Source organism: Tamandua tetradactyla, chromosome 15 (genome assembly GCF_023851605.1).
Source record: "Tamandua tetradactyla isolate mTamTet1 chromosome 15, mTamTet1.pri, whole genome shotgun sequence".
Taxonomy (NCBI): Eukaryota; Metazoa; Chordata; class Mammalia; order Pilosa; family Myrmecophagidae; genus Tamandua; species Tamandua tetradactyla.
Genome location: NC_135341.1, coordinates 40,870,445 through 40,892,653, shown reverse-complemented (window position 1 = coordinate 40,892,653; position 22,209 = coordinate 40,870,445). Strand labels below are relative to the sequence as shown.

At 44.2% G+C, this 22,209-nt stretch overlaps 1 protein-coding gene across 3 annotated transcripts in view; it reads right to left on the bottom strand.

The window, feature by feature from the left end:
• FYCO1 (FYVE and coiled-coil domain autophagy adaptor 1) overlaps window positions 1–22,209 on the bottom strand; it is a 90,984-nt gene that overhangs the window by 3,819 nt on the left and 64,956 nt on the right. For all 3 annotated transcript variants that reach the window (XM_077129560.1, XM_077129558.1, XM_077129559.1), the window contains 3 exons: window positions 14,385–14,480; window positions 9,524–9,734; window positions 1,882–1,991 (listed from right to left, as the gene is read on the bottom strand). In XM_077129560.1, the coding sequence (XP_076985675.1) occupies window positions 1,882–1,991; window positions 9,524–9,734; window positions 14,385–14,480 (417 nt within the window). The remainder of the gene's footprint in view (window positions 1–1,881; window positions 1,992–9,523; window positions 9,735–14,384; window positions 14,481–22,209) is intronic.

Sequence of the window (22,209 nt, the reverse complement as noted above, 5' to 3'; positions counted from 1 at the left end):
AGAAAACAGAAATGGAAAAGGAAAGTGTTACTCTGAGAGCTGAAAACTTGCAGAGCAGTGGCTGCCACTGGAGCCCCTAAGGTCATAGCAATGAGCCTGATTTGTGAGGGTGCAGGCTGCCATGGGCACCTTACAGAGTGCATGGATTCTTCCCAGCCCCTTTGGTCCCATTTCCTATCTAGCAGAGTTCTTTCCCTACAAAGGGTCAGGGCATTCTCCGGACATTACCGTGGACTTGCCTGGAGGTTGAGTGTAGAAACTCCCTTTCGGTCCCAGACTGTGAAGCAGCCCCAGCCCCTGGCCTTGCTGCTCTGAAATCTGGACTGCAGAGGGGGAGTAGATGGAGCAGGTAATGGGAGAAGGTATCAGGTGGAGGTGAGTAGAGATTTCATTCTTATGGGCATCAAATCCGTTTTGCTATCCACGGTTTGGAAACCTTGAGTAGGCCATGAGGTGACTTTAAAGGGCCAAGTCCAGAGTTTTGGGTGGCACCGTAACTGCCTCCAGCACTAAGAGCCTGCTTGGGGCTTGGCACTCTGCTTGCACCCCACACCCCTCACCTTGAACTCTCCCTCAGTTCAATGAAGATTGCACAGAGGAGAAATCCACTGCCAAGAGGAAACTGAGGCTCAACCAAGGTCCAGAGTGGGAAAAACAGAGCGTATGGTTGGTTGACTCCAACTTGCTCTCCTAACCACTGCCCATCCCACCACTCAGGAGGGGCTGGGGCTCCTGCCCACTCTTCTGGTGCTCTAGGGCAGCTCTCTGGACATGCTGGACCTATGCCCAAGAAGTCCTGCTGATAAAGGTATGTATTCATTTTTGCTGACATGCATAGACAGGGAGGTAGCAAGGTGGAAAGCTCATCCTCCAATGTCTCATTTGGTGGATGCCTGTGGCCACAAGCCCTGGGAGTTCTGGAGGTGGTGGGGGATGGCATAGCTTTTCTCTGCTGAAAGCCAAGTGGGCTGGGAAGGGTGTCCGTGTGAGGAATATAGCAATGGCCTGGGGTCCTGCTCAGGAAGGCTATGGCTGGGTGCATGATTCCTTAAAGAGAAATTAAGGGCTTATGCTGAAGCCAGAAAACTTAAACAGGGACAGGTGCCCAGCAACCTTAATTACCCTCATCTTACACCTCCATGAAGGAGCCCCTGGCTCATGGTATTTACTCAATCAATGCTGGTCTTCTCTCTCACTTCTTTCCCCAGTTGCCCCTCCAGTCTTATCTTCCAACATTCCTACACCATCCCCATCCTTAACCCTCCACTCTCAAACCTAGAGCTGATCCTTTGTTTGGTGCTTCCCAGAGACAGCACTTGCTGCTCCCATGACAAGGCCAGGATCCTGCCTTGTAGTCTTAGACCTGTGCATTTCAGGTTTTAGCCTTCATTTTTTCATTTCTCTTTCTCATCCATTCAGTCAGTCCTTCTGCAGTATTCACTGAGCCCCTTCTCTGGGCTGGACAGTGGGAATCTGGACATCAGAGAGGCAGGATAGCATAGGGATTGAGAGTCCAGACTTTGGAGCTGGGCCACCTGGGTTCAAATCCAGCTCCATCAGATATCAGGTGTGTGAATTCACACGTCTGCCTCGCTGGGCCCCAGTGACCTCAGCAATATCATGAGGAGAAAGGCCCTCCCTGCTGAGGATGCTAAGCAGAGTACAAGACACACCTGTAAGGGTGGGAAGACTGCAGGTATGAATGTGGGTGTTATAAACTCTATAACAGACACTGGGACACCAAAGTACAGGGGTCCCAAATCAAAGAACTATTAGTAGTAATTTAATAATTAAATAATCGTGTGTTTTTTTTCTGTCCACCTCTGTTCCTGAGAAGTGTGGTGGAATTGTCTGGAAGCTGGCAAATAAGGCGGCCCCTACCTTGAAAAGGTGTTGTCGAAGATGAGCATGTAGATGCCCGGCGTGCGGACCTTGAGCTGGCCCTGGATGTTCTCCTTGTGGGAACTGCAGCGGGTCATGGGAATAAGGACCTGTTTGGAAAAGCAGACAGGGAAAAGTGTCACAGAGGCTGAGTAGGCCCTCGAAGAAGATCTGTAGGGCAGACTCTTTATTTGCAGGGTGGAGACTCAGGCCCAGGGAGGCTGAGTACCCTGTCTGAGGCCACAGCTGAGCAGGGCTGTGACTGGGCCCAGACCCCTGAAGTGGTGGGATGCCTTCCACATGCCCTACGCTTGTTGATGACTTGTGGCAGGGGTGAGGCCATGGAAGTGAGTTTCATCCAGAATCATGAACCAGTCACCACCTCTACAGAGTGGTCACCTCACTTCCCCTGACCACAGCTAGTGCCAGAACATTCCACCACCTGGAAGGGCATGCCTTTTTTGGCTTCAGGAAGCTGGGACTTACTCTAGGTAAAATCTACTGGTCCAGCTGTTTCCTGCTGGCCTTACTGCTGCCTTTGGGGCTAAGTCCTCCTTCCATATGACACTCTTTCAAGCACTTTGCAATGCTACTGAGCCCACTGTCTTCCATGCTGAACACCCCTGGCTCCGCTGCAGGTCAGCTTCCTTGGCTGTGCCCCAGCTGTCCACGTCCTCTAGGGCCCTTTCATCTTTCTGTGTCAGAGCCTCAGCCCCCTGCTTATTCTCTGCTTTCTCTGAGAATAAGAAATTAGTCCCAGGAGACCTTATTTTCTCAGGACATGTTCCAAGGGCCTTGCTGTCAGAGGTCATATCTGAGCAAACAGTGTGTGCCTGGCAGGGTCTACAGATGGCACCCTCTTTTCCACAAGGGCAGGGGCTTCACCTTGCTAACTAAATAAGATGCAGGCCTCATTTTAAAACTGATGATTGGAAATGAGACAGAGCTGAAAGCAATGTGTATTAAGCATATTTTTATTTTTAGAAGGGACATGCACCAAGAGAGACCTGTCTCAAAAAATATCCCTAAGCTTTCTATTTAGGACTGAATGCACATTAATGACATATACAGACTAGAAACTCTACAAGACCATGGCAAACATTTGAGCTCATAATGTCATAAACTGCTCCACAAATGACCATTTTATTTGTTCCACAATTAAATGTTATTCGTTCTTCAGAAATTCAACTTTAGTTAAATCCAGTTTTTATTTTTTCCCTATTAAACATTCTTAACCTATGTAAAATTATTGAATTAAAAATAATGACGTGATTACCTGTTCAACTGAAATTTGAACAGGGACGCATACTTCTTAAAACTTTACATGCTTGCCACAAAGTTCCCAAAGTAAAGAGCTCTCCTCTCAAAGATCTTCCATTTTTGTGGAAATGACAGATAAGAAAATATTCAATTATGATGGGATGAGAGTGCCATAGGGGGAGCACATGGACGGGTGCCAATCCCAGCTCCTGGGTTGGTGGGGGAGGCAGAATGTCAGGAAAGACTGACTTTCTGGAATAGGAGACCATAAGCATAGACAATCTAGCCAGGTAGAGGGCAGTCTAGCGTTCTAGGAAGTGGAGAAAGCATATTCAAGGACAAGGGAGAATGGTTAAGGTAAAGTAGCAGGTTCCAGATGTACTGCCCCCAGAAAAAAAACAAAAAACAGCCAAAACATATGAAATAACAGTTTTCAAGACACATGACATCAGGCAACGAAGGGTAGTGGTCCCTCAGAGACTGGGAACAAGGTGAGCCCAACAACTGCCCTAGCTTACTACCTTGAGAAAGTTTCAAGCTGTGGTGCAGGGAGAGGGAAACTTAGAGGGACAACAGCTAGAGGCCATATGAAGAAATAAAGATCTCTGGTAAGGATACTGAAATGGAGAAACATAAATGCCAGCATTATTGTATTTTTTACTTCCTATAAAACAAATGCATAAAATGTAATAAAGCAAATGCACAAAATGTAATAAATGAGTGGTTTTGGACTCACTCAGGTGGGGAGCTGGAGGGGTATAGGAACACAGCTTGTGCATACCACTGCAGTTATGTTGGTATCTAAGCAAACAAAATTGTTACAGATTTAAAATGCTGCATTTAAGCTCCATAGTAACTACAAGGAAGACATCAGAGAGATGCAAACTCACAGAGACAGAAATTAGGGTACAGCTTGCCATGGCTGGGAAAAGGGGTCTGGGTAATAAGGAATTAATGTATAATGGGTATAGGGTTTCTGTTTGGGAGATGGGAAAGTTTTAGTAATTGAAGGTGGTGAGGGTATTGTAATCATATAAATATGAGTAATCCCATCAAATGGTTTGCTTGGGAGAGGTTGAGACAGGAAAGTTTATATTGGATATATATCTCCACAATTTAAAAAGAAGAACGAGCAACTAAAAAGACAGTAACAATTACAGGCAATACATATATTAAACAGATAATAAAAAATTATTGAGAAAATCCCTTGAGGGATGGGAGAAAAAATATGGAACTACTAAACTTTACCACTGGGGAAACCCTTGATACTGTGTCAAACATTAGGGACACCCAAAGCAACAGGCCAAGCCCTTGATCTTCAGGCTTGCTCGTGTGAGGCTTATGTATACAGCAGAAGCTTAGGCTACCTATAGGTATGCTAAGGAGTCACCTCCGAGAACCTCTTTTGTTGCTCAGAAGTGGCCTCTCTCTCTCTCAGCCCAATTCTGCAGGTGAAATCATTGCCCTCCGCTCTACATGGGACATGACATCCAGGGGTGAAAGTCTCCCTGGTGGTATGGGAGATGACTTCCAGGGATGAGCCTGGCCCTGGCACCATGGGATCAGCAATGCCATCCTGACCAAAAGGGGGAAAAGGAGTGTAACAAATAGGGTATCAGTAGCTGAGAGAGTTCAAACAGAGTTGAGACGCTACTCTGGAGCGTCTACACTGCTACCTATCATAGCTTACCAAACTCCAACCAAAACCATTCCTAAAGAACACCTAGAGTGTTATATAAGATTTTACAAATGTTCCAAGCACTAGGGTAACTTTCCAGAAACCTACAACCTCCAGATGGGACCTGGACCAGATAAATCCTGAAACCTAAAGGGCCCAGCCTCTCCAGAACATCAGCTAGTTCCATCTCCCTAACCTATATTATTGACAGCCCCTTTCAACATGAAAAAGTTCGAATGGCCATAGCCTAAATACCCTAAAGGGTGGGAGAAAGATCAAGGGTGATGGTAGAGCTACACAGAAAAGGTAAGGTTTAACAAATGAGTATGACTGCTGAATTATTATATTGATATTTCTTTTAGTTTCCAGTATCTTAGAGCAGCTGGAAGTAAATACCTAAAATTGTGGAATTGTGACCCATACCAAACTCTGAAATCTGTTCTACAACTACTTGTTGTGTTGCGCTTTGAAATTTATTGCTTTTTTCTACATATGTTATTTTTCACAAAATAGAAAAAAAAAATTGATTGAGGTGATAAAAGCACAGCTATATGATGATATTGTGAACTACTGATTGTACACTTTGGATGATTACATGATATGTGAATATATAATATATATCTATATTATACATGATTCTGAACAAGATCTAATAATGGAAGAAAAGGCCCAAAAGGAAATTTTTGGGAAATATGAAAAAATTGGAATCTAGACTGTTAGCTTTATTATCAACGTTAAATTTCCTCAACTTGACAGCTGCATTCAAGGTGTTATATAAGTGAACATCCTTGTTCTAGGAAATGTACATGGCAGGATTAAGTGTAAGGAATAGGATATACACAATTCACACACAAATGTTCAGAAAATGGATTGATAGAAAAATGGCAGCTGGATTGATAGACTGATGGATAGATAGAATGATATGGCATATGTTGCAAAATGTTAAAATTGGTAGATTTGGATATCAGTGGAGAAGGGTATGTTGGAGTTCTCTATATGAAGTCTGTATTATTTTTGTAAGTGTTCTATAAGTTTGAAAGTATTTCAAAATAAAAAGCAAAAAAAAAAGGTCTGACTGAGATTAACAAAGGTTCTGGTGTCAAAGCTTACCTTCACTGAGGTGATGGGAAGATTTTGGGGATGTCTTTGGCATAAATCTGGGAGATACGGGCCTCTGCTCTGTAGACTCTGGGGAAATATCCCCAGTCTCAGTGCTGAGAAAGGCATGCCTTGATTTACATGATGTGTCTACAAAGCAGTCTTAGTTGTTTTTATTGATTCCTTATTGTGGCCCTGGTGAATGGCAACAGTTTCATGCTAAGTGAAAAATGTCAGTTACAAAGGCCATATATTGGATGATTCCATTCATATGAAATGCCCAGAATAGGTAAATCCATAGAGACAGAAAGATTAGTGGTTGCCTAGGGCTAGGATTTAGGGGATGGGTGGGGAGTGACTGCTAATGGATCAGGGTTTCTTTTGGGGTTGATGAAAAAATGATCTATAATTAGATAGTGGTGATGGTTGTGAATATTAGTGAATATACTAAAACCTGCTGAATTGTACACTTTAAATGGATGAATTGTATTTGGTATATGAATTATATTTTGATAAAGCTGTTTTTGAAAATCAAAACAGAAAAAAAAAAAGTCGATTGTGATGGGTCCTTGCTCCCAATCCTGCTTCCTCCTCTGACCCTCTCTGTGGCCCCAGGCAGGCTGTCAAGCCTCTCTGGCCAAAGACGGGTTCTCTGACAGCGAGAAGACTGGGCTTGGGTCCTGCTCTCTGATTTGTTCACGGCCTTCAGGCCAGTGACACATGGCCTCAAGTCCTTGGTTTACCGTTTCTTTCAAGGGCCATTTCTAGATTCACAGTGTCTGACCTCAGTATTAAGGCCACACGCTCAACGGAGGAAGTCACTCTGGAGAGATGGTGGCACAGGGCGGGAAGTGTTTGACAGCACCAGAGCTGGGGCTGGCTTTCTGCTGTGCTGTTCTCCTCTGACCTGTGTCCCTCTCCCCCTCTCTAAGCTGCTTTTCATGATTTATTCTAATAGGTTCTTCATTATTTGGTCCAGGGATCTTTTCTGATCACTGTTCTCCAGGCTGAGTTTGGCACCCTTCCTTGGTGCACCCACTGTAACCACCTACCTCCATCGTCATACTCATTACTTGGAATCACAGTTGACCGTATTTATTAGGCTCTCTCTCCCATTACACTTTCCCTCAGGGAAAGACCCCATGTTCTCTCTTTCTCTCTCTATCCCCATCGGGCCCTATAGTGCCCAGTATATAGCAGGAGCTCAAAAAACGGTTATCAACAGACTACAAGTACAGAATACAGTTCTTTGTATCTCTACCTCTGTATCCATGAAACTTAGGTGAAGTAATTTGCATTGCTCCTATTGTTTCCTAAAAGGCCCACACTGATAAGGGTAGAGCAAAGGGAGCCTGCAGGACAGATGCTGAGGACGCATGCCTGGAAACAGGCTTTCTGGGCTAAGGCCTCTTTGGGGGATCACTTCCCACAGCTGGCTGGTGACAGTGGGCTTGAAGACAGAAAGCCTGTGAACACCCTTCTCACTCACTCTGTAGATGGGCTCCTTCTGCCCCCTGGCGTCCGCTGTGGGTAGGGACTACGGTAGTCATAGCCCTAGAAGGTCACACAGAAGCCAGAAATGAAGAAGGCTCCCATGCTTCTGATCCTTCGTAGGAACCATACAGGTCTCCAGGGCCATGAGGATTCTGGCATTGAGTGAGTGACTGGCAAGGGGAGAGGCCTAAGGCCCAGCCATGTGTGGGCAGGTGGAATGGCAAAGGCCTGAAGTCCTGATTTAGTCACCTCCCTCCCTCAAACATCCACTGGGTATCTAATCTGGGTGCCACATGCCTGGTGGACCTTTCGAACATGAGGATGAACAGCAAGGGTGCTCGTGATAAGTTCTTGGCAGTGCAGCTATTTGTCGGGGCAGAGCTAACAAGCAAACTGGTTAAATTGCTACTTTACTATGTGACCCCAGGTAAGTTACTCTGCGTCTCAGTATCCTCATCTGTAAACTGAGAGTAGGACCGCCTCACAGAAAAAGTGAGAAAGTACCCACTTCTTGTTCTGCAAATAGTGGGTGCCCAGACAGCACTGGATGAAACTGAATCCACTCAGAGAGGCGTCAATGCTAACCGAAGAGCCTCAGACCAGAGGCAACAGGACCTCCTGGGTGCCAGTTCAGAACTACTCAGGAAGGAAGGGCTCCAGACCTAGGTAAGTGGTGCTAGCTGCAAGCCCCCAGAAGGTAAAAGGCAGGGCAGTTTTAAATAAGAAAGGACACGAGACTCTAATAAACAAAGTCAAGTCAAGGGGGCTAGAGTTAAATCTTACAAATGAATTTGAAGAGGACAGAAATGATAAAGCAATCTCTACAGTGAGTAGATACCTGTGGGGCAGGGACGGCAGGAAAGCAAACCAAATTTCCCTATGCAAAAGCCAAAATTGGAAACTGGAAGTCCACAGCCTGGAGTGAACTGTTCTGTGGCCCCACTGTGCCTCCTAGCCTGGCTCTCTTTCAGCTCTGTGCCTTCCCCATTTCTTGGTCATGAACCCCTTGAGGGTACCCAGGTGACCAAATGCACAAAGGGACTAATATTGCAAAGACTTTGCGGAAGTCTTGTTTCACAGAACTTCAAATTTTTTCCCCCTGTCTTGATCTTGTCACTTCTGCAAAATGAGATTTCTGCAACCATAATGTCAGTCTAGAATTCACATTAAGCTTCAGTCCATCATCGCTGACTGTCCTCACCAATCTTTCTACTCAGAATGATTTGCATAGAACTCATGTTTCCATCCAAACCAGCTCTCCATCCATGGTATCACTCTCTCCCCACAGAGACTCAAGCATGGAATTCAGACCTAGGCATGGGGTTCCCATCTTCTTAACTTCGTAATGAATCAACCACCTGGGGAGTCCTGTCAACTTTCTTGCCATGTGTTCTATACTCTACCCCATCCTTTCTACTCTGACCTCAAACCCTTCATCTAGACCAATGGTTCTCAACCTTGGCTTTTTGTTGGAATCACCTAGGGATGCCTGGATTCCACCACCAGATGCTCTGATTTTGTAGTCTGGGGTTTGGCCTTGGCAGTGGGATTTTTTTTTTTTTAAGTTCCCAGGTGTTTCTAATATACAGCCAAGTTTGAGAACTACGATAAAGGCCACATCAATATTTCATGACTAGAAAATCTTAGGAGTTTATGAACTGGCACATGGCACCAAGACATCAGGCTCAACCATCCAAGTGACACTGGATTTTCTATTGATATCCTTGTAGATGACATGTTAAACATCCAAAGCTAATGCTGTCTGACTACACCAGAGGAAGAAATGCCACCATTTCCCAAGGTTCCCCATTCCTTGGACAGCTGTGTGAGAAAATGATTCTTAAACTGAGCCATACATCTGTATTCCTTTCACTGGATAAGCCTAGGTGTGTGCTTCACCTGCTGTCCATGACATGGACCAAGAGGCTTTCCCACCTAGTCTCTCTTCTCTGAATAAGCTTTGGTTCACAACAAGTGCTCAGAACTGACCTTCAAGTCAGGTAAGGCTACCCTGAAGACAGCAGGAAGCCTTTGGTTTCTGCTCTAGGAAAGATCTGCCCAAGCATTCTGGTGCGGGAGTAAAGGGCCCCGTGGCAGGAAGCCTGACCTTACCTTACACTGATCCAGCGGTGTGTCCTCTGCCTCCTGAAAAACCACGCTGAAGGAAATGCTCTTGGGGTCAGAAGAAAAGACCCAGCTGATGGTGAGGCCTGCCTCGGCCACAGTGATGGGGATGAGGCTGTAGGTACTGGACCTCACAAACAGCTCCCTATTGCCTTCCCCGAAGTTGACGAGCTCTTCCACTGTGAGAGGTAATTTTACCCTAAAATAAAAATGCAGAGAGGAACCTGACTGGATGGGCAAAGTAGTTTTGTCTGCTAGCCAGGATGTTGGTGGCTTAGAAGCAGCAGAGAACCCTGAAGCTCTTGGGAGGACAAGCCCTGGTTAACCTTGACCAATCTGCTTAATTATGGGAAAAATCTTGACATCCAACTTACTCCAACAAATATTTACTGAGAACTTACTATATGCCTGGCATAGTTTTAGAGACACAGCAGTAAAAAACATAGATGATGATCCTTGTCTTGGGGGAACTGACACTGATTCTTGCAAGCTCTTGGAACTGAGAGATAGCCTGCCTTGCTCCCCAGCCCCTACTCACCTCTATGACATGCCCTTTATGGACAAGAAGTGAGTGCTGATGCCTCAGCTTTCTGCAACTCTCCTAAAGCACCCTGCTATCCAGCCATCCACTTTCTCTCCTGTGCTGGTTTGAAATGATGTATGTACCCTAGAAAAGCCATGTTTTAATCCTAATCCCATTTTGTAAAGGCAGCCATTTCTTCTAATCCCTATTCAACACTGTATGTTTGAAACTGTAATTAGATCATCTCCCTGGAGATGTGATTTAATCAAGAGTGGTTGGTAAACTGGATTAGATAGAGGCATGTCTCCACCCATCTGGGTGGGTCTTGATTAGTTTCTGAAGTTCTAGAAAAGAGGAAACATTTTGGAGAAAGAGAGATTCAGAGAGCGCAGAGCAGAACGACATAGCCATGAGAAGCAGAATCCACCAGCCAGCGACCTTTGGAGATGAAGAAGGGAAATGTCTCCCAGGGAACTTAATGAAACAGGAAGCCAGGAGAAGCGAGCAGATGACGCCATGTCTACCATGTGCCCTTCCAGATGAGAGAGGAGCCCTGACCATGTTCACCATGTGCCTTCTCACTTGAGAGAGAAACCTTGAACTTCACTGGCCTTCTTGAACCAAGGTATCTTTCCCTGGATGCCTTAGATTGGACATTTCTATAGACTTGTTTTAATTGGGATATTTTCTTGGCCTTAGAACCGTAAACTAGCAACTTATTAATTCCCCTTTTTAAAAGCCATTTCATTTCTGGTATATTGCATTCCAGCAGCTAGCAAACTAGAACATCTCCCCTTTTTCTTTCCAATTTCCTGCCTCCTCTTTTTATCTAATTAGCACCAGCAGAAAAGCATATTCATGATTAGAAACATTCTAACTTTTCAGTAGTTTCTCTTCTTTGTGGAAATCTGGGGCCCACTGTAAGATTTTAAATGGGCACCTGACCTTCTCTTAAACAGACTTTTTATAACATAGAGAAGTGTGTATTAGTCAGGGTTCTCTAGAGAAACAGAACCAACAGGAGATATCTGTTAAAATGAGATTTATAAAAGTGTCATATGTAACTGTGATGATGCAAGAGTCCAAAATCTTAGGGCAGGCCATGCAGCTGGCAACTCCAATGAAGTTCTTCAATGAATTCTACAGGAGAGGCTGGCTGGCTGAAGAAGTAGTGAAAATTCTCTCTTCTCTCTTAAAAAGTCTTCAACTGACTGGATTAAATCCAACTGATCGAATTCTTTCATTGTGGAAGACACACTCTTAGCTGATAGTAGATGTAATCAGTCACAGATGCAATCAACTGATGATTTAAGAAACCAGCCATGGAATATCCTTGTAGTAACAGGCCAGTGCTTGCCTGACCAAACAACTAGGCAACATCACCAGGCCAAGTTGACATTTGGGCGATAGGAGTGGTATCACAATTTAGGGAAGAGAAGCTTGTTGGGGGCTGGGTCTCTGATTTCAACTCTTACCAGGTAGATGAGAGCCTTTTTCAAAAGTTTATAGGGTTTACTGACCCTGAGTTTCTCTGCTTTGGGGGCCCTCTGCAGGACTAGCCATAGAATACGATGTGAAGAACGTGGGGTATAGAGCCAGAGGGACGTGGGCTCTGTAACCTGCCGCACTTTTTATCTGGGGCAGATAGGAAAAGAAGGAAGCCCCAGTTTCCTCATCTGCAAACTAGGGATAATCATGCCTGCTCCTTGACTGATGTGAGGATCACATTAAAAAATGAACTTTATGGGCGGGCCACGGGGGCTCAGCAGGTAAGAATGCTTGCCTGCCAAGCCCGAGGACCCGGGTTCGATTCCTGGTGCCTGCCCATGTAAAAGAAAAAAAAAAAAATGAACTTTATGTGAACAGAGAAGTCTCCTGTGATGCTGCCTGTCTCAAAGCCCCTCCCAGGCTGAGCAGTGTATCCCTCTGCACCATGCAACTCCAGAGGTAGTTCAGGATCATGGGGACAGGTCCTGTGGTGCACAGTGGCCATTTACAGGTGCTATGGCCTTAGGAGGACCACTCACCCTCTCTAGGCCTTATTTCCCTTGACTGTGAAATGGGAAAGTGGGATTCACTTTGTGCTAGGTCCTCAGCTGGATGACTTTACACATTATCACAACAGCTATGTGAGGAAAGCACTATTTTAGAAATGATGAAGATTCAAAAAGAATAAGAAATGTGTTCCGGGTATACTCAAGTCTGATCCAAAGCCATTACTTTTCTACCACATAAAACCTGTCTTTCGTGGAGAAAAGATATTACGGTCCTGTCTAACACGGTATAAAAACTAAAGTTCGGAGAGGTTGGGTAACTAACCTCTAACCAACTAACCAAGTCTGTGCAGCAAATAAGTGGTGGAGCTGAGATTTCTATCTGTCTCCAAAGTCATGGAGATGGACGGAAACACTTCCCAAAGCTATGCTAATGAGAAAAATGAATGTTTTTGCTTTAAAAAACAGCTCTAAGAAACAGTTCTGAAATATAATTCACCTTGGTGAGAATTTAATTCAAAGCAAAACTTTTCCACATGTTAACATAAGCTTTATTTCTAATTATGGTATAAAAAGGCTTTGTCCAATACTTACAGTTTTCAAAAATTTGAGATTAGGTGGGGGGAGGCGGATCCATTTTGGACAAAAGTCTTTCCCAGAGAGCAGAAATCTTAGGATGTTACCATGTATGCAGTATGTCCTATTACCAGGAGGTCATTTTATAATTTTCTGCTCAGGAATTTTCCCCCTGCACTGAGTTATTTGGATTGTACTTTGGTCCCTACCTTTCACAGACATCATCTGTTTAATGAGGACATTACTCAGTTTCTCAAAGGAAGAAGCTGATAAAAAAAATAAATCAAGGTTTTGCCATCTATGCTTAAATATAATCTTACAAAAAAGAAGTCTGTTGTCTACAGGACTCACATCACATATGCAAATTCTACAAAATAACTCCAGAAATTTTAATTTACCTGGGTCATGGGGTACAACTAATTCCCCATGTTCGGTGATAATCTCAAACTTTAACACACATTTAGCTTCTCTTGCAATGTGGTTTTACCAGAAACTATCACTCTTTTGGAAAAGGCAGAAAAATAAATTTCAAAGTACTGTCATTCTCCATGCATTTTTACTTACATCTCAAGCTGATCTATTATCTCTACTCATTTTATATTACTCTCTTTAAGGATATGCCTCGGGTCTGTGCATTTTAATTATTTCTTAATTTCATGATTTTTCTCATCCCTTTAAAAAAGATACATATTTTTAACTTTCATGAACATTTTTCAAACAACTCCCTGTTCCTTCCCACTGAGTACATTTTTTAAAACCTGGGCACAATTTAGCAATCATAGGATAACTGAAGGTCTGAAAAGGAAGGCAAAACTGGCTAGGTACCTCACTGGAAGAAAACACAACATCCGGGGCTCTCCTATCCCCCACCTAGCAACACCAGGCTCAGAAAAATGCATTCTGTGTGTGACACCATCTGGATTGAGCAGGAGCTCCAGCGATAATAGATGAAGAGAGCAGACCACAATAGAATTGCATGGGCTCTGACAACTAAATTGTCATTGGAAGCACTGTCCATAAAAGTAGGACAGGCCAGATATTCTAAGCCAAAACAGTGTGACTTCCTGCTAAAACAGAAGATTTGAGTCAGATCAAGAGTCCTATCATCTTCAAACATGATATATCCACATGCTGAATAAATATCTGTGAATGAACAAATGAATGTACTCAATGATATCAGGTAGCCATTGGACACAGCACTGAAGAAAAATAATAATATGAGAAAATACTCATGCTCTATTAAGGTTTAAAAGATTATAAAATAAGATACAGAATACCTGTTTATGTTGAAAAACTGTATATATGTATAAAGACTGGAACACTAAGCACTAAAGTGGTTTGCTTATCTTTATTTTCCTGATTTTCTACAATGAATTATAGTGTTCTTACAATAAGAAAATAGAACAATTAGAGTGATTTTCAAAAAAAGAAGAACATGGAAGGGGGATGGATTATATATGGGCACAGGGAATTTTTCAGGGTGATGAAACAGTTCTATATCTTAACTGTGGTGGTGCTTACGTGATTGTATTCTTTGTCAAAACTCAAACACTGTATACTATAAATGGTGAGTTCTACTGTATGTAAATTATACCTAAGAAAAACAAAAGGACAAACTGAAAGCCATATTGGTGCTAAGTTAGAGCCTTGGGGGTCCTCTCTAGCTCTGGCACCGGAAAGACCATCTCTCCTGGGTGATCCCCACTCCCCCAAACATAACACCGTGGGAAATCCCACTCAGTAACCTGTCACTTACATTAGTTCTCCGGACTTTAGCAAACAGATTTCAGCATCCTGACCCAAAGGGATGTCTTCGGTGTCCTCAGGGGTTAGCGAGTTTGATGTGTTGTCTCTAAAGTGGCACAAACAAGAACACAAACATTTAGCTTTCAGCACTCAAAGTCCCACACCTGAGGTCCATAGTTTTTTCTTTTTTCACATGGGCAGGTACCGGGAATCAAACCTGGGTCCTCTGGCATCGCAGGCAAGCATTCCTGCCTGCTGAGCCACTGTGGCCCACCCAGGTCCATAGTTTTGAAGTCATGTAGTCGACCTCAGAATGGATGGGGAATCTTTAAATCATGGAGGCTGTGATGAGGCCTGGCAGACTCCATGGGGAGTGGACCACAGAAGCCAGGACAAAGCAGGTGGGACACAGAGAAGACAACAGGGCTGCAGTGAATTCCCTGCTGCCCTCCTGGTGGGTGGGGGCAGGAGGTGGGCACAGACACAAACCACCACCCACATGAGCACAGCTTTAACCATGGGATCTGTGACATTAATCCATGAATGGAGAAACCTCCTTTGGCCCATCTCTGGGATACAAGAACAACACTTGGGGCAGGAAATAGTGTGGGCAAAGAGGGAGGTGATGGGATAGAGTCAACTTCAAAGAGGGGCAGATCTGGGACACATCTCCTCTTTCTCTCACAAACCACTATCTTAGCTGTGCAGATAACCAGCAAAAGGATCTACCAGGGCAGAGCAGCCATACCATGGTTCCCAAAGTACGTTATGAGGAACATCAGTGCCAGGAAAGGAGAATGCCACACACATCTCTTCCTCTGAGAAAGTCACAAAATACTTAAGCATTATATTTCTTGCAGAGCTGGTCTCTTGGTCACAAATTCTCTCAGTGACTTTTTGTCTGAGAATGTTTTAATTTCTCCCTCATTTTTGAAGGACAATTTTGCTGGATATAGGAGTCTTGGTTGGCAGTTTTTCTCTTTTAGTAATTTAAATATATCATCCCACTGTCTTCTAGCCTCCATGGTTTCTGCTGAGAAATCTACACATAGCCTTATTGGGTTTCCCTTGTATGTGATGGATTGTTTTTCTCTTGCTGCTTTCAAGATCCTCTCTTTCTCTTTGACCTCTGACATTCTAACTAGTAAGTGTCTTGGAGAACGCCTATTTGGGTCTAATCTCTTTGGGGTGTGCTGTACTTCTTGGATCTGTAATTTTAGGTCTTTCATAAGAGTTGGGAAATTTTCAGTGATAATTTCTTCCATTAGTTTTTCTCCTCCTTTTCCCTTCTCTTCTCCTTTGGGACACCCACAACACGTATATTTGTGCGCTTCATATTGTCCTTGAGTTCCCTGATACCCTGTTCAAATTTTTCCATTCTTTTCCCTATAGTTTCTGTTTCTTTTTGGAATTCAGATGTTCCATCCTCCAAATCACTAATTCTATCTTCTGTCTCTTTAAATCTATCATTGTAGGTATCCATTGTTTTTTCCATCTTTTCTACTTTATCCTTCACTTCCATAAGTTCTGTGATTTGTTTTTTCAGTTTTTCTATTTCTTCTTTTTGTTCAGCCCATGTCTTCTTCATGTCCTCCCTCAATTTATCGATTTCATTTTTGAAGAGGTTTTCCATTTCTGTTCGTATATTCAGCATTAGTTGTCTCAGCTCCTGTATCTCATTTGAACTATTGGTTTGTTCCTTTGACTGGGCCATATTCTCAATCTTCTGAGCATGGACTGTTATCTTCTGCTGGCGTCTGGGCATTTAGTCAGATTTCCCTGGATGTCGGACCCAACAAGGTTGTAAGATTTTTCTGTGAAATCTCTGGGTTCTGTTTTTCTTATCCTGCCCAGTAGGTGGCGCTCGTGGCACACGTTTGTCTCACGTGTTTGGAAGGGATCCCCCGGTCACCGTTCTCCGTGGCCTGGGGATTACCGATCCAATTCTCTCAGTTGGTCCGGGGGGCCGCGCGTGGTGGGGGCGTCAGCTGCCGCGGCTTGAGGGGACCCTGTGGCTCCTTTATAAATGCCCCTATTGGTGTTTGGTTGGACCCAGTCCCTGCCACTGTCGGAAATTCCCTCCTCTCCCTGGAGGGGTGTCGGTCGCCGGCCGCCGCGGCCTGGGGAACTCGCTACCGGACCAGGAAGCCGCCCGCGGGGGAGGGGCGTCGGTCGCCGGCTGCCACGGCCTGGGGAATTCGCCACCGGACCAGGAAGCCGTCCGCGGGGGAGGGGCACCGGTTGCTGGCCACCGCGGCTTGGGTAGCCCTCTGATCCAAGACTCGTAGCCGGTCCAGGAAGCCGCCTGCAAAAGAGGGGTGCCGGCCGCCGTGGCTTGGGAAACTTGCCTCTCCGAGACTCTCAGCCAGCCCGGGAAGGAGGGAGGGAGGTGCTCCGGCCGCCAGCTACCGCTGCTCTGGGAATTGCGCGCCGCTCGGGGATCTCACCGCAGCAGAGTCTCGCAGTCAGTCTAGCCAGTCCAGACTGGGGTACGCTGTGTGTCCATTCCCTGCCATGGCCCTGGGAGCTGTTCTGCACTGTTTCTGTTCACCTAGTAGTTGCTCTGGAGGAGGAACTAAGACGCGCGTACCTTACTAAGCCGCCATCTTGGCCCCTTCAAGTATTATATTTAAGGCATCAAGAAGCCCTGCAGTAGAGACATCTATTAAACCTCCCATAATTATTTGGTCATGAAGCATTTTTAACACCTACTAAACTAGTACTGATCTTCAAAATACCTGTGGGAAAAAATGGTAGTTTTCAGCCCCCTCACTTCATTGAAGGGGAAACAGAGGCCTAGGCAGTTATACAGAAGTAGGCCCAAAGCCAGGATCAAATATCCCAACTCCAGCTCAGTACTTTTCTTGCTGGGTCACACACCCAGCTCAGCTGTGGCTTATGCAATCTTAGGGGCCTCAAAAGCCAACAGCTCCATCCCCTAATTCTGCCAAAGAGGAAGCCTAGGTCCAGAAAAGAAAAATGATTTGCTCCCACGTGAAGGCACTGATGAGGATGCTCTCCAATCCAGGACAGCTTCTTCCTAAAATGTTGCAACAGCTCCTGTCTCAATAGCCCCGGAGGGCTCTGGGTCTCTGGAATAAGGTCAATAATCCCCAAATTGTGCTCCACCCAATTCTGGCTCCCCCGCACTTCCCCAGCACACACCCTTTAATTCTAGCCAGCCAGGCACATTCCCTTCAGCCTTGCCCTGCCCTCTGAGGCCCCTCAGCACTGGTGGTGAACTCAGCCCTACCCCACACGATCCTGTCTACTGTTGAGTGTTTCCTGAGATGTCAATCTGTGCCAGTGCTGGGACACATTATATATGTGGGGACCCCACATAAATATTCTCCTGCTTGAAGACCTGCTGGAAGAATAAATTCTTAACATATACAATGGCACACAGTCAGCTGTCCAAAAGCAAACATTCAGAGCACATGCTTAGGTGGTTCTTCCCATCACCTTCACAGCCATCTAGGCACCAGGATCATACCTTGACCAGAGTGGAACCCCATGACTTGTGTTGGTTAACTCATGAGTTTGGTTGAGAGCGCTCTCTGAACTGCCAGCCTGGAGCCTATGGATATGCCTAGGGAAGGGCTAAGAAAACTCTTCCAGTATATGAACAGACCCCGAATCCAAGAACTTAGTCAAGGTCAAGATCTGGGACATCAGAAGAATAAGAGAACACAGCAGAAATACCTTAATGGCTCAAAGCTATTGTTTGGAGGTGACATCCATAAATTCTGCAGGGAAGTGACTCCTGCTGCACTTCTGCTCACATTTTGTTGCCAACTGAGTCTCATGGCCAAGTGCACTGTAACAGGGATGGGGATGTTCCACTCTTCCACAAGGAGAGGCACAAATGTCAGTGAGGTAGGGATGTATAATCCTCCCTTCAGAAGAGGTAAAAAACTCAATCTTCAAACAGCAATAGAGTCTATCACAGTCTATATCCTGCATCTGAGGTCTGAGGCTCCCTACTCCATCAGCAGGCCCCTGAGAAGGTCCTGGAATACCCAACGGCTCTTCAAGTGGATGAAGAAATGTGAGATTCAGAGTCAGCAAAATTTGGTGAATCCTGTCTAAGTCTTTGCTTGGCTATTACTCAGCTATAGAGAAAGGAATATCTGAGCACCATGTAGTGGATCTGCAGCAAGACCAACACACCAAGAGGTCCAGGGGAGGCGACAAGCAGGTTCATGTCAGGAGTTTATGTTTGGCAGCATCTGTAACTCATTCCTACCCTCTATGCTCCCCCATCTCCATGCTCCTCCCAGTCAGCCAGTGCACACCCTCTCTGGTCATACTGGGCCTTACCTCTTTGTTTACTTATTTGGAGGGCAGGAAGGGCAGTATGACCTTTGGTTGAGGTCAAGCATCAAAAAACCCAGACCTAGAACTATCATGAGTTTTTCTAGTCCTGGGTTTTTCTCTAACAGTGTGACTCCGGGTAAGCCGCTTTCCTCCTCTTATAGCTCAGTTTCCTCTGCTCTAAACGGGAGGAGACAGAACTAGATGGACTCCAGGTTCTGCTGTCTTGAAAGCTATAAGTTTCAAAGGACTTAGAAAAGGCATTTACAGAGCCCACTGGCTTGGAAAGCGGTGGGTTCACTCTAGCCAGCAACTCTGTATGGGCTTCACTGATATCCCTGGGGAAGGTGCAGCAAGAATACTTCCTGTCACCAAGGGCGGCCTTGTCTCTTTGTTGCATCTTCTACTCCCCAATTGTGGTTCTTTCCTGGCCCCAACCTAACCTCTGACCCACTCTCTACCCAACACTACATTCTTATTGAACTTTCATCCACAGAGCTCCCATGCCTCACCCTAAACAAACAGAATCATAGAACATCAGTGTGAGAAACAGCTCAAAAGACCATCTATCCAATCACCTACTTAACAGACAAGGGAGCAGCGGTCCAGGGGAGAGGAGGAGGGCCCAAGGTTGCTGAGGCCTGACTCGTTTCATTTTCTTTCATCCTTGTCTAAAGCACAGATGTGATAAATTAGATAACAATATCATATGATAAAAAAAAACTCTGAGAAATGTAGTTGGCTTTTCAATTTTCTTGCTGTTAGGGTAAAAGATGTCTGAATCTATAATTCCTTCTCTTTTACCATTTCCCTCCTGGCTGACCATTATATGACAGACAACCTAATTATCTGCAAGTAGAAAATTCACCAGTGGATTCCTCAGATCCTTGTCTGAGTGTGGCTGAGACTCTGCATGAAGGAGCTGAGTGAGGCAGCAAAAGAAGGGAGTGAGTTGTGAAGGAGGAAGCGTGATGGGTAATGTTGCCTTTTTTTGTTTTTTCTTAATTTTTTAAATTAGATAACTATAGGTTTACAGAAAAAATCATGCATAAAATGCAGAGTTTCCATACATCACCCTAGTATTAATATCTTGTAATAGTGTGGTACATTTGTTACAATTATGAAAAAACATTTTTATAATTGTACTATTAACTGTATAGACCATGATTTCCATAGGGTTCACTGTTTGTATTGGACTGGATTTTTAAGAAACTTTTTATTCTAGTAACATATATACAACCTGAAATTTCCTGTTTTAACCACATTCAAATATATAATTCAGTGCTATTAATTACATTCCTAATGTCATGTTACCGTCACCACCATCCACTACCAAAACTTTTCCATCGTCCTAAATCGAAACTCTGTCCAATATAACCATTAACTCCCTGTTACCTACCCAGTGCTGCCCCTTGTAACCTATATTTTAGTTTTTGACTCTATGAATTTGCTTATTCTAATTATTTCCTATCAGTGAGATCACACAATATTGGTCCTTTTATGTTTGGCTTATTTCATTCAACATGATGTCCTCAGGTTCATCTACGCTGTTGCATGAATCAGAACTTTATTATTTTTTTTGGTGAATAATACTACATTGTGTGTATATGTCACATTTTGTTTATCCATCCACTGGGTGATGGACACTTGGGTTGCTTCTATCTTTTGGCAATTGTGAATAAGGTTGCTATGAACAATGGTGTACAAACACATTTATCTTTTCCATATTACAGGGGTTAGGGGGATGGCCCTGCAATCTGGAAAATCTATGTAAAATTTTTTGGCCCTCTCTGAGTTTGCCTTGGGGGAAGAGAAGCTACGTGCAGACAACCCGGACAGTCTAAAAAACAATTAAGTTGAAATACCCTGGGGCAAAGGGCTACCTGCATTATGTCACTCAAAAGATTAACTAGCAGGGCGGGAGGTCTGTTCCAAAGGGAATAGAGGAGGCATTCATTCAGACTCCTGTGGATCGTAAAGGGAAATCCTTGGTCCTCAAAGTAGCACAGGCTGAAGAAGAAGCAGGCTTCCAGGCTGTAACTAAATGCAGGCTCCGATGAGACCAAGGACCTGCACTTCTCATTTGCTTCAGGCTGCTCTGATAGGAAGACTAAGCTCTGAAGGAGACCACTGGCCAAAGCAGGGACAACTGGAAGAGACAGTGAAAGGTGCTTTTTGTCTTGGAAAAAATATACACATTTTATGAATTTATGAGTTACTAAACTTTTAAAGATATCTCTACATTTCCAGCCCTTGTGTGTCATCTACTCTTTCATGATTTTTTGTGAACTTAAACATTAAAAAAAAATTGTGCATAATCATGGTACTGTAACTGAGAAATTAGGTTTAAGGGTTGCTGAATCATTATATAGATATTCCTTTTCGCTTTCTGGTATATTGGAGTAGACAGAGGGAAATACCTGAAATCTCTGAACTGTAATCCAGCCGCCTTGATCTCTGATAATGATTGCACAGCCTTTATCTTGCACTCCTGTGATTGCAAAAACCTTGTGGCTGACCCTCACTTGTACCCATTCTGTCTGGTTTTTCGACTTTGGAGTCTCATGATCACTAAAGACAGTCCCTAACGTTTATGGATGAAGGGCCCAGAACTAAACCACCCCAAGTCCATAGTTATCTTGATAACTGAAGCTGGATCTAACCAAAATGGGCCCACCTAACACGACCAGCAGCTTAGGCATTAACCTATAAGTCACCTACATCTTCACTATAATACTAAAACCACATCCATTATCATATTAAGGCTGCCATTTTCTTATATACTTTCTGTGACTAAGTATGTAATCAACTTGTGCATGCTCAATAATTAGATCACCTCTAATCACATCATCTAGAGCCACTGTGCTTGCTCATTATCCTAAAACCTGGCCATCTTTTAATGTTATAAAACTATCAGAGCTACTGCAGTCTGGGGGGACAGATTTTGGGTTAATCGGCCATCTGATCTCCTGCTTCACACCTAGCAATAAACTCTTTCTTTGAAAGCCCGGTGCCTCAGGAATTGGCCATTCGAACGCATTGGGCAAAAGAATCCACTGCTTTTGTTTGGTAAGAGTATTAAAAGATAAAATATGTTGATATTACACAATACTACACATATATTTTACACATTTCTAAGTGGCTAAACTTTTTCTGTGTCATCTGCTGGGCTTTGTGTGTCATCTGCAGGTTCCGTAAAACTCCCCCCAAAATTCCCATTTACTTTCTTATGCTGACCCCCGCTGTATTAAAACTGTGATGGAGAAAATCACATTGTGGAATGGATAAATGTATCCATGTGAGTTCCTGCTTTCAATTCTTTGGGGTCTATACCTAGAAGTGGGATTGCCTGGTCATATGGTACTTCTATACTTAACTTTCTGAGAGACGGCCCATCTGTCTTACACAGCAGCTGCACCATTTTACATTTCCACCAACAGTGAAAGAGTGTTCCTATTTCTCCACATCCTTCCCAGAACTAACAATTTTCTGTTTTTTAATTTTCTGTTTTAATAGCTATT